The following is an 11,724-nucleotide window of genomic DNA, read 5'->3' as shown; positions in this document are numbered from 1 at the left end:
GTGTGACGCAGACCCGGTGGAGAGTGTGGTGAAGCAGAGAAGACACTGTCTGTCCTGCTCTGTTTTGATGCAGAGTCTTTACCCGACAAAGTCAAGTTGGGATGTCACTTATCCCGTGAGAGTTTTTATCCTGAAGCCATTATGTTTTTTTAGGTGCCAAGCTTATTGTAATGTTGCAACAGTGTGTAGGAGGGAGATTCCTAGATGTGAGAAGTGTGCAGGAGGGCATGAGACAAAGGAATGTGTAGTATTGGTGGGAAAAGCTGTGTGTGTTAACGGTAAGGGTGCCCATGGTCCTGGAGATCAGAAGTGTCTGGTGAGAGAAAGGCAGGTTGAGGTTGCCAGGATCAGAGTAGTTCAGAAGGTGTCGTATGCTGAGGCAGTGAAGAGAGTAGCAGAGGAAAGGGGTCCAGTGTAAGGGATCCTAAGAAGCTCTCTGTGAGTAGGCTGAGGCCAATAGAGAGTGATAGGAATAAAATGTGTTTCAGTAAGGTTGGCTCCTTATCGTTCATAGCCATGGATATCAACTGTACTGCAGAAATGGAAATGGAAATCACAGAAAATAGATGTTGTGGTGGCAGCTGCAGAGAAGTACTTGGGTGTATGAGATTTTACTGCAGAGGAGTTACAAGGTGTGTTGAGCGATAGTATGGGATCAGATAGGATAGGTTTTAATGGGTGTAGGGTTAGATGGTAGGGCAATTTCCCCCTTCCCTTTTGTGTCACAAAGTGGAATGAATTCACGCTCAAAAACAGTAGGCGGAAACACAGGGCTAGATACAACAAATAGATTAATAGGGCCTCACACACTCCAGTGTAGTAGATGGCAGTGTATGCGCCTTTCAGTTGGTTGCGATCAGCCAGTACACATTTTAAAAAGAAGAAGAAGAACGCTGACGTTGACTTATTCTTCAAAATGGCGAAGTGGACCTCAGACATGCAAATGAATTGTTGCAGTTCTACGTTATTGATAAAACAACGCACTGTAAGCATGGCTCAGACAAAATCCAGATTGTTGGGGAACTATTTTATTTTATTTTTGATGATATCGTCCATGATGCACATGGCATTGGCTGACGGAAAGACACTCGTTTTGTTGGACAACCTCAACATCAGAGATACCCATGCAATCTTCTTCCGCAGTCTGGCAGGTGGAAGAAATACGTGTTCTTTTCTCAGCCATTGGTTCGCTAGCTAGCTAGCTACAATTATACGTTTCTTTTTATCCATAACGAAGATTTGTTTTCATTAATTTGTTTTCCGTTCAGTTAGTAAGCTAACGTTATCTTAGTTAGCGCTCGGAACTCCACCAACGTTAGTTTGTTAGCTAATCTTAGCTAGCTAGGTTGCCAAAGCAACGTTGCATAGGATAGGAATAGGTGTCACTACTGGGGCATGTGGCATTGATTTTGGTAAAAAAAAAATAGTAACTAGTTAGCTATCATTGTCGATGTTAAAGGCAAAGAAAGGTCGTATCTGTCCACTTGCACAACTACGTGTCCGGGGCACCTGAGAATGTTAGCTTTTGCACTGTGATTGTACTACTGTACTTCATACACATTTTTCAGACCCTACTGCGCATGTACTGTTACATGATGTTTATCCCAAAATGATACATAAGTGTGTGTTTTTATGCACTAGAAATGCTGTGTTAACCCATCCTGTGCATCAAAATGGTTTAAAACAAAGTAACTTAGCTGACTTATTTCCAAATCAATTTCCACCAGGCTGATGTAGTTTTATGTCCTTTGCAGATCGTGGCTTTGACCTTTCATTCAAGACTGCAGATGATCCTTCTCTTTCCCTGATCAAATATGGCCAATTTCTCTATGACCACCTCATCATCTTCTCCCCATCCGTGGAAGGTTAGTTACCTAACATTGCAGTTCTAATTTTTGACATTTATCTTGCATCAATCATTTTTGTTACAACAAACAAAGTACTAAATATTTAATGCAACTTTTATCCTTTTAAGACTTTGGTGGCAACATCAATGTTGAGACAATCACTTCCTTCATCGATGGTGGAGGCAATGTCCTGGTTGCTGCAAGCTCTGATATTAGTAAGTGAAAAATAGATTATTCTTACTTGTGTAAAAACCACAGATGTTGTTTCTACAACATTTATGTGCTGACCAAAATAACCAAAATGTTGCAAAGTAAATGTACACAGGTTTTCATCATTTCATCCAAACTGCTTGCACACATCAACAAACTTGGTTCCATTTTAGACGATTGACCCGCTGCAAGTCCTGCCTCTCCATCTACTCATTGGTTTTTAGGAGCATACTAACCCACGTGGTTGATTGAAAGATTAACAAGATCCACCCACCAGTCCAGTTGGTGGTGGTAATGCACCTTAAAGTTGGTTGCCAACCGCCATATAGAATCCACAGAAGAATAAGAATGGAGGAAAGATTAATCAAATAAAACTAACTTAAAAACTAACTAGGGTTCCCCTTTTCTGTGGATTAATTGTCAGAGTAGAGAACACATGCTTTTGTGACTCAAAATTCAACAAAGAAAAAAAGGACCATGTGCATTTCAAGTAAAATAACAATCCAATGTTTATCACCCCGGACAAATTAGCTAGCAACAGCAAGCTTGCTAAATATCCATGAATGTTTCATGTGTGTTTCGACCTGTCCCCAAATGAATATAGTTCATTCAGTTGGTTTGGTATTTAAACCTGCATGTCATGAGCACTTCTGGTGGGGATAGACAAAACATGCGCGCACTGAGTCGGTTTGGTCAGAATGTTACACAGTAACTAATGCCATTGTCCTGTAATCTCCTTTGCCCTAGGTGACCCTCTGAGAGAGATAGGCAGTGAATGTGGGATTGAGTTTGATGAGGAGAAGACTGCTGTCATTGATCATCACCATTACGATGTGTCAGACCCTGGTGAGGTAAACAGAAGAAAGAACATTCTAATGTAAACCTTTTAGCATTAGGTTTTGCAATTGCTTACAGGGGCATGTGTCAATGCACTTCTGTCTAATGTAGAATTCCCAAGTTAAGTCTCAAGAAAAGGTGTGAAATGGGTATTGAGTGACCATTAAAATTGCAGAGCACTTGAGGTAGGTGAATCATAAGAGGTAAACTTTCTTCCTCTTTTTTCCCCCCCTATTCCTTCCCCTAGCATACCCTGATTGTTGCTGATCCAGGCAATCTTCTGAAGGCTCCCACTATTGTCGGGAACCCCAGTGACAAACCCATCCTCTTCAAGGGTGTTGGGTGAGTCTACCATTACAGTTGAGAACAAGTATTGTCAGTTCTAAACAAGGGAGTTACTACACTGGTATTACGTTGTTATACCCCTATGGACAAATTTTCTATGGTAAAGGATTGTTGTCATCCACTCCCCTTCTCCCAGCATGGTTGCAGACCCAGATAACCCCCTGGTCCTGGACATCCTGACTGGCTCTTCCACCTCCTACTCCTACTTCCCTGACCGACCCATCTCTCAGGTAATACCAGCACTGTTTCCTTCCTTATCAAACATTCTCCTTAGAAATTTGACTAACTTATGTGTGTAAGGTGTTTATAACTGAAACTTTATATTTTGGTTGACACTATGCTCTCCTTTCTGGACAGTACCCCCATGCTGTTGGAAAGAACACTCTTTTGATCGCTGGGCTCCAGGCCAGGAACAACGCCCGAGTGGTATTCAGTGGCTCACTGCACTTTTTCAGCGACGCCTTCTTCAACGCTGCTGTTCAGAAGGCTACACCTGGCTCCCAGAGGTAACCCTCTTTCATAATGCTTTTCATCATCTGCTCTGTAGTTGCCTGCCCTACTTTTATGATTTTCATTGTCCAATAATAACCTTTATATTTTAAGAAACGGAATAACTGTGTTTTAATTCCAGTCTTGGATCTCTTGTAGGTACGCTCAGACTGGGAACATGGAATTGGCCGAGGCTCTGTCCCGTTGGGTGTTCAAGGAAGCCGGTGTACTCCGGGTGGGAGCCGTTACACATCATCCTGTGGGGGAGAGCACCCCTCCTGCAGCTTACACCATCACAGACCTTGTGGTGAGTCACTATTTAATCCATCAACATCTCGTGGTAAGACATTTTTGCTGTCCATTATGACAGTATTTAGCTATTTTTCTTATTTAACGAAACATTAAAATGTGAAAATATGCCAATTGAGCTAATGGGAATGAAAAAAGGCATGAAGATATTTGTTTTTTTACTCCATGAACTGTGGCCATTATGTTGTTTCTGTCCTTTTCCTCCGACACAGGAGTACAGCGTTGTAATTGAGATGCTGTCCGAGGGCAGCTGGATTCCCTTTGATGGGGAAGACATCCAGTTGGAGTTTGTGAGAATTGACCCCTTCGTCAGGACCTACCTCAAGAAAAATGGTATGAACATTTCAGAGATTACTCTTTTTTTTTTTTCATGATTATTTACATTGGGGAAATTGATTGAACAGTTTTCCATGTCAATCAAATAATTATATTTACCTGAATAGGAGATAAATACAGCGTCCAGTTCAAGTTGCCTGACGTGTATGGAGTGTTCCAGTTCAAGGTGGACTACAACAGGCTAGGCTACACACACCTGTACTCCTCTACTCAGGTGAGGGAACTGTTTCATGTTTTCATTTGTTTTGAAATGGAAGGCTCTTGAGTATATCAAGGGCTACACTAGCTAATTAATTGTACGTGTCACACTATAAGCAAACAAAGTATAGTACTCAATTGCTAATGTATACATGTCCTCTCCCATAGGTGTCGGTGCGTCCTCTGCAGCACACCCAGTATGAGCGCTTCATCCCCTCAGCGTTCCCTTACTATGCCAGTGTCTTCTCCATGATGGGAGGACTCTTTGTCTTCAGCATAGTCTTCCTTCACATGAAAGAAAAGGAAAAGTCAGACTAGGGAGATGAAACGTTTAGAGAAAAGCTTATTAAATTAGGAGGGAGGGGTGATAGATTAAGAATTTGCCTTATTGGGGTGAAGGTTCTTGGTTGCTTAAATCATCTGGCAGAGCCTGCAAGAAGAGTTGGTGAGAATTGAACATGTTGCTTCTCTATTGGTTGTGGGGGAATTTAATGAGGGCTTTGCAGGCAAACTAATTCACCTGTGTCTGAGATTTTTTGTAATTCTGAAAAAATACACTTGTGTAAAATAATCACTCAAATGATCTGTGCACATCTCTGAATTCAGTCAGCAATTGGATATGGTTGCTTCACGATCTCAATAGCAGATGGAACACTTGTTTGGAAAAATCCCATGAATGTATGTTTTTCCCACCCACTTGTATGAGGATAAAAACATCTTGATGCGGTACATGCACTGAATATTTTTGTTTTGTCTGATCAAATAGTCTTGCCAATAGAAACACTAACATGTTTGCAACAAACGTTACACAAATCCTTAAACTACAATAAAATGTTGACATTCCACTCTGTTGAAGTCTTATTAGTATCCTTAATGTAACTTAGTAACCTGCAGCTGGATCAATTGTGTGTGTGTGTGTATATATAAATCAATGAGCTGGATAGGGTAGAGAACATGTAGTTAGTTAAAAAAAAAAAAAACTACAGCAAAAAAAATCAGTTACCCACATTTGTTGGAGGTGATGTTAGTGGGTCACGAGCTCGTTGACAGGCATTTGGTGACGTATCAGTCAATTCTATAACTTCAAATGGCTAGCTGCTAAACTTAACCATAGACAGTACAGTATGAAGATGGGCAGAAACTGCTTCCCAAATGGAAATACCCGATCACGCTTCTAGGCCATGTCATGGAGACGTTGGCTAGTTAAGCTCATGCGCAGAAACACTTCTTCGGCTCTAATGATGGTCTCGCGCCGGAATGCGCATGTGCAGGACGTCAAGTTAAAGGCACTCCTTCGATATAAAGTAATTTTTGACAAAGAGGAAAACGTGTCAATTTCACGAAGTTGGAGTAATAACATGTTCAATTACTTAAGACATGGGCTCGAATTTAGGTTGTGTATTGACATTTCTAGAAAATTAACTATAGAATACCTTTTCACTTCTATAATTTAATTGTTAAATCCGAAACCCTGGTCTGTTCTGCTTGCTCTGTTTCGCAAAAGCGTTCCCGGAAGCCTCGCGATGTTGCACCTCTGGCTTTAGAAACTGGGTTAGCATCGTCTTGAATGTATTCCTCCGGACTAAACATTGAGCTTGTTAAAACTTGGTCATGGTTTCTACATTTTACATCATAAAGTTGAACTACAACATAAGTTTGAACAAGTTGAGTGCTAACTACAAAAAGTAAAAGCTACCGGCTACGACAGCAGGAGATTTATTCCCTACTAGCGCTGACGCCAACTAACGTGCTGGCCAATTCGGTTGACTAACGACGTTAGCCATTCGAAACATAGTTGGAGGACTAGCATGAGGGAGGACGACGTTGCCAGTCAACGTTAGTAGCTATGGCCATGTTGTCTTATGCTAGTTGTTACATTACCTAGCCAGCTGCTTGGTTGATATATTGTTCGCTTCGCTAGCCAATTATCAGTGTTGAAAATATATGGCTGGCTAGCTTTGAGAACATCGACAGCAGACCACATTGAGACCTCTGGAAATCAGCTGACAGCTGCAGGCAGCCAAGGAGACCAGTCAGTGATGGATCAACTCAAAGTCAAGGACCGAATATTGGAAAACATTTCTTCGTCTGTCAAGAAGGTAAGACTGATATAAAGGCTATACACATACAGTTAGCTAGTTAGCTCAAAGTCATGTTAGTAAGATCAGCTAGCTAATTTATTTGAAGACGGTAAACACCAGTATTATCCTGCTTGCCATGATAAGTGGGCCTGACTCATAGTAGAAAACAGTTGCTGACTATCTGAGGTCTTTGAAGATTGTTTAACTAACGTTAAACACATGGATTACGTTTGTAATGTCATGGGTGTTTTGTCTAGCTAGCTGACACTGTTGTATTGGCTAATGCTGTCATGTAAACAAACACTATTTATTGCTTCTAAAATTCGGAGTCACGGCCAATTCAATTTGAAGGCCAAAATAACTTTTTTTGCTTATTTTCCAAACACATTTCAATATGCTTGCTTAAGATAGGTATAGTTACGCATACTGTGACCACATTCAATTTAACTTCTGGGTTACTTAATAATCAATTAGGCTAAACCCTGGTTGAATGTTTGTTGACGTTCATCCTTTGCATACAGTGTTAACGTTCAGTCCCATCCTTCCAAACTATTTGCACTGTGCCAGACTGACAGTCAGTGCTTAATAGACCTTGCCTGGTATGATTTTCAAATCCTCTCCAGTTTACATTCCGTTTGTTCCTGTTCCCAGTCACATGATCGTCATCAGGTGACTGGAATTTAAGATCCCACATTCCTTTATATTCAGTCAGTCCTGTTAAACTAGTCTTTTCAGAGGTTACGAACAAAAGTCTGATTAATGCTTTTTAGTCAGTCATAGTAATACCATTTAGTGCGTCAGATGTACAGTAGCAATTATCCAATTTCAGGCTCCATGCTTGCAGATATCTGTCACTGAGGGACTCCTGTCAACATCTCATGAAGAAGATATCCCTATATTTCTAGTTTGGCTGTGGGCCTAGTACTCTTGTCAGCTCCACATGTTTTGTGCTCTGACTGCAGTTGCAGAGTTACTTTGCTGCCTGTGAGGATGAAACTCCAGCCATCCGGAATCACGACCGGGTCCTACAGCGATTGTGCGAGCACCTTGACCATGCTCTACTCTATGGGTAAGAAGACTGAGAGCCAAATCTGCTCAGTACTTTAATACATCCTAACTCAGTTAAACTCTCATGGTCTGTGCATTGCAGGCTGCAGGATATCTCCTCAGGTTACTGGGTACTGGTTCTACACTTCACCCGCAGGGAAGCTGTCCGGCAGGTAGACGAGCTCCAGCACATAGCAACCAACCTTGGGCGAAGTAAGAACACCATTTTTACTGCTTTCTTACGCACACAACCACATTCATGGTCAGTCTTGTGGGCAACTTGAGAAACAAATGTTTCACAGCAGTTAACCCTAAAACACGCATACATGCCATTTCTGTCAATCAATTCATACACCTACATTTACTGTGATAAAATGAATGACATTTGTTAGCCAGTGGTTTGCCAATTGTAAGTTCCTCTTGTGCCACATGACAGAAATGTAGCATAAGATAATGTTGTTATTTGAGGTCAGGATTACAGTAGTTACCATTGGTGTTTGCACATATGTTTCTCCTTTTACAGAGGTTTCTTTGCAGGCCTACTTATTTGCAAGTTCAGGCAGGAAATAAATAATACATGGTACTAGTAAATATGACCTACATATGCCCATGTTTGTCCCTTGTTTATATTTATTTTCTGTGCAGGTCGTGCCTGGCTATACCTAGCACTGAGTGAGAGCTCCTTAGAAAGCTACCTCCGTCTCTTCCAAGAGAACCAAGGATTGCTGCAGAAGTATTACTTCAAGTGAGTGTTCTGACCCAAAGAGCACTAAATTATGCATTTAGACTAAAATCAAATATAATTTTGTCACATGCACCGAATACAACGGGTGTAGACTTTACTATAAAATGCTTGCCTACGAGCCTGTCCCAACTATGCAGAATCAAAAGATAATAAAAATAGTAACACAAGGAATAAGAAAATACAATATTTAATATATACATACATGCATGCATACAGTGCATTCGAAAAGTATTCAGACCCCTTGACTTTTTCTACATTTTGTTACGTTACAGCCTTATTCTAAAATTGATTACATTTGTTTTTCCCCCCATCAATCTACACCCCCCCCCCCCCCCCCTCACATTTACATAAGTATTCAGACCCTTTACTCAGTACTTTGTTGAAGCACCTTTGGCAGCGATTACAGCCTCGATTCTTCTTGGGTATGGGTACGCTACAAGCTTGGCACACCTGTATTTGGGGAGTTTCTCCCATTCTCTGCAGATCCTCTCAAGCACTGTCAGTTTGGATGGGGAGCATTACTGCACAGTTATTTTCAGGTCTCTCCAGAGATGTTAGATCAGGTTCAAGTCCGGGCTCTGGCTGGGTCACTCTAGGAGATTCAGAGACTTGTCCTGAAGCAACTCGTGTTGTCTTGGCTTTGTGCTTAGGGTTGTGGTCCTTTTGGAAGTTGAACCTTTGCCCCAGTCTGAGGTTCTGAGCGCTCTGGAGCAGGTTTTCATCAAGAATCTCTCTGTACTTTGCTCCATTTATCTTTGCCTCGATGCTGACCAGTCTCCCAGTCCTTGCCGCTGAAAAACATCCCCACAGCATGATGCCTCCACTACTACCTTGGTTTTTGCTCTGGCATGCACTGTCAACTGTGGGACCTTATATTGACGGGTGTGTTCCTTCCCAAATCATGTCCAATCGATTGAATTTGTCACAGGTGAACTCCAATGAAGTTGTAGAAACATTTCAAGGATGATCAATTGAAACAGAATGCACCGGAGTTAGATTTCGAGTCTCATAGCAAGGGTTGTCGTGGAAATACCACACATGGGACACTGTGGGACACTAAATGAATCATTGTTTATTAACAGTTAACTGGAGAGGTTCCAGCAAACTTGATGCACCATAGTGAACATCTGTCAGGAGCTCTACCAGGGCAGTCCCGTTAGTTCTTTTATTCTGCAAACAAGTTATAGATGCATGATTTTAGCTTATTCTTCATTCATAATTAATTCATCATTAACGTTTGCTTCATTCATGTGACCGACCAATACTGGTTTATGCATGTGACAGACCAATACCTCACAACACTTCTTCTCTCGAAGCTGAGACCTTGAAATTGACATCTTTCGTTCTCAAAGCAATGGTCTGGGCGTACTGCCGAATTGCAGATAGTGAGGATTTGTTCAATCGGTCACTTGCATGATCACAAATTAGTTATTAGAAAAGCACAAGATTAAATGTTTCGTCACAGTTTCTTAACCTCTCTAGGGTACGTGGGACGGTAGCGTCCCACCTCTTCAACAGCCAGTGAAACTGCAGGGCCACAAATTCAAAACAGAAATCCCATAATTAAAATTCCTCAAACATACATGTATTTTACACCATTTTAAAGATACACTTGTTGTAAATCCAGCCACAGTGTCCGATTTCAAAAAGGGTTTACGACGAAAGGAAACCAAACGATTATGTTTGGTGAGTGCCTGTTCACAGAATAACACAGCCATTTTTCCAGCCAAAGAGAGGATTCACAAAAAGCAGAAATATAGATCAAATGAATCACTAACCTTTGATCTTCATCAGATGACACTCATAGGACTTCATGTTACACAATACATGTATGTTTTGTTCGGTAAAGTTCATATTTATATCCAAAAATCTGAGTTTACATTGGCGCGTTACGTTCAGAAGTTCCAAAACATCCGGTGATTTTGCAGAGAGCCACATCAATTTACAGAAATACTCATTATAAATGTTGATGAAATACAAGTGTTATGCATGGAATTTTAGATGCACTTCTCCTTAATGCAACCGCTGTGTCAGATTTCAAAAAAGCTTTACGGAAAAAGCAAACCATGCAATAATCTGAGGTTGGCGCTCAGAGCCCCAATCAAGACAAAAATATATCTGCCATATTGTGCAGTCAACAGAAGTCAGAAATAACATTATAAACATTCACTTACCTTTGATCTTCATCAGAATGCACTCCCAGGAATCCCAGTTCCACAATAAATGTTTGTTTTGTTTGATAATGTCCATTCATGTCCATATTCCTCGTTGTTCTAGCGTTCAGTACACTTTCCAAACTCACGACGCGCGGGCAGGTCCAGCGGAAAGTACGGACGAAAAGTTAAAAAAGTTATATTACACTCCGTAAAAACATGACAAACGAAGTATTGAATCAATCTTTAGGATGTTTTTAACATAATTCTTCAATAATGTTCCAACCGGAGAATTCCTTTGTCTTCAGAAGTGCGATGGAACAGAGCTCGCTCTCACATGAACACGCATGGTCAGCACTTGTTCAGGTCATGATAGACCCCTCTCATTCGGCCCCACTTAACAGTAGAAGCATCAGACAAGGCTCTAAAGACTGTTGACATCTAGTGGAAGCCTTAGGAAGTGCAACATTACCAATATCACACTATCTTCAATCGGAGCTGAGTTCAAAATCGACCAACCACAGATTTCCCACTTCCTGGTTGGATTTCTTCTCAGGTTTTTGCCTGCCATATGAGTTCTGTTATACTCACAGACATCATTCAAACAGTTTTAGAAACTTCAGATTTTTCTATCCAAATCTGCTAATAATATGCATATTCTAGCTTTTATGGCTTTGTAGCAGGCCGTTTACTCTGGGCATGCTTTTCATCCGGACGTGAAAATACTGCCCCCTACCCCAAAGAAGTTAAAGATACACTTCTTGTTAATCCAGCCGCTGTGTCAGATTTCAAAAAGCTTTACGGCGAAAGCAAACCATGCTATTATCTGAGGATAGCACCCCATCAAACAATCATAATTCAACTTGCCAGGCACGACACGAAACTCAGAAATAAAGATATAATTCATGCCTTACCTTTGACGAGCTTCTGTTGGCACTCCAATATGTCCCATAAACATCACAAATGGTCCTTTTGTTCGATTATTTCCATCGTTATATATCCAAAATGTCCATTTATTTGGCGCGTTTGATCCAGAAAAACACCGGTTCCAACTCGTGCCACATGACTACAAAATATCTCATAAATGACCTTTAATCTTTGTCCAAACATTTCAAACAGCTTTCCTA

General features: G+C 41.0%; 2 protein-coding genes across 2 annotated transcripts in view; both read left to right on the top strand.

The window, feature by feature from the left end:
- The first annotated feature begins 895 nt into the window (after positions 1 to 895).
- Positions 896 to 5,421, top strand: LOC120059283 (dolichyl-diphosphooligosaccharide--protein glycosyltransferase 48 kDa subunit-like). The gene is made up of 11 exons (XM_039008216.1): positions 896 to 1,151; positions 1,755 to 1,865; positions 1,976 to 2,062; positions 2,805 to 2,908; positions 3,142 to 3,236; positions 3,376 to 3,469; positions 3,597 to 3,745; positions 3,888 to 4,035; positions 4,250 to 4,370; positions 4,481 to 4,587; positions 4,740 to 5,421. The coding sequence occupies exons 1-11, from the start codon at positions 917 to 919 to the stop codon at positions 4,887 to 4,889; spliced, it is 1,401 nt and encodes a 466-aa protein (XP_038864144.1). The 5' UTR covers positions 896 to 916; the 3' UTR covers positions 4,890 to 5,421.
- A 507-nt stretch (positions 5,422 to 5,928) lies between these two features.
- Positions 5,929 to 11,724, top strand: part of LOC120059280 (pleckstrin homology domain-containing family M member 2-like) — a 53,163-nt gene continuing 47,367 nt past the window's right edge. Inside the window, exons 1-4 of the mRNA XM_039008214.1 lie at positions 5,929 to 6,670; positions 7,615 to 7,721; positions 7,803 to 7,912; positions 8,345 to 8,444. Coding sequence (XP_038864142.1) covers positions 6,611 to 6,670; positions 7,615 to 7,721; positions 7,803 to 7,912; positions 8,345 to 8,444 — 377 coding nt within the window. The 5' untranslated portion in view covers positions 5,929 to 6,610. The remainder of the gene's footprint in view (positions 6,671 to 7,614; positions 7,722 to 7,802; positions 7,913 to 8,344; positions 8,445 to 11,724) is intronic.

This window comes from Salvelinus namaycush, chromosome 14, assembly GCF_016432855.1.
Source record: "Salvelinus namaycush isolate Seneca chromosome 14, SaNama_1.0, whole genome shotgun sequence".
Taxonomy (NCBI): domain Eukaryota; kingdom Metazoa; phylum Chordata; class Actinopteri; order Salmoniformes; family Salmonidae; genus Salvelinus; species Salvelinus namaycush.
Note: the sequence above shows the minus strand (reverse complement) of the source record. Positions and strands in the feature narration are given on the sequence as shown.

Coding starts and splice junctions, on each gene's coding strand:
- LOC120059283 (XM_039008216.1), top strand. CDS start 917: ATGGCGAAGTGGACCTCAGACATGCAAATGAATTGTTGCAGTTCTACG. Junction 2,909..3,141: donor ATGTGTCAGACCCTGGTGAG/GTAAACAGAAGA, acceptor TCCTTCCCCTAG/CATACCCTGATTGTTGCTGA. Junction 3,237..3,375: donor ATCCTCTTCAAGGGTGTTGG/GTGAGTCTACCA, acceptor CCCTTCTCCCAG/CATGGTTGCAGACCCAGATA.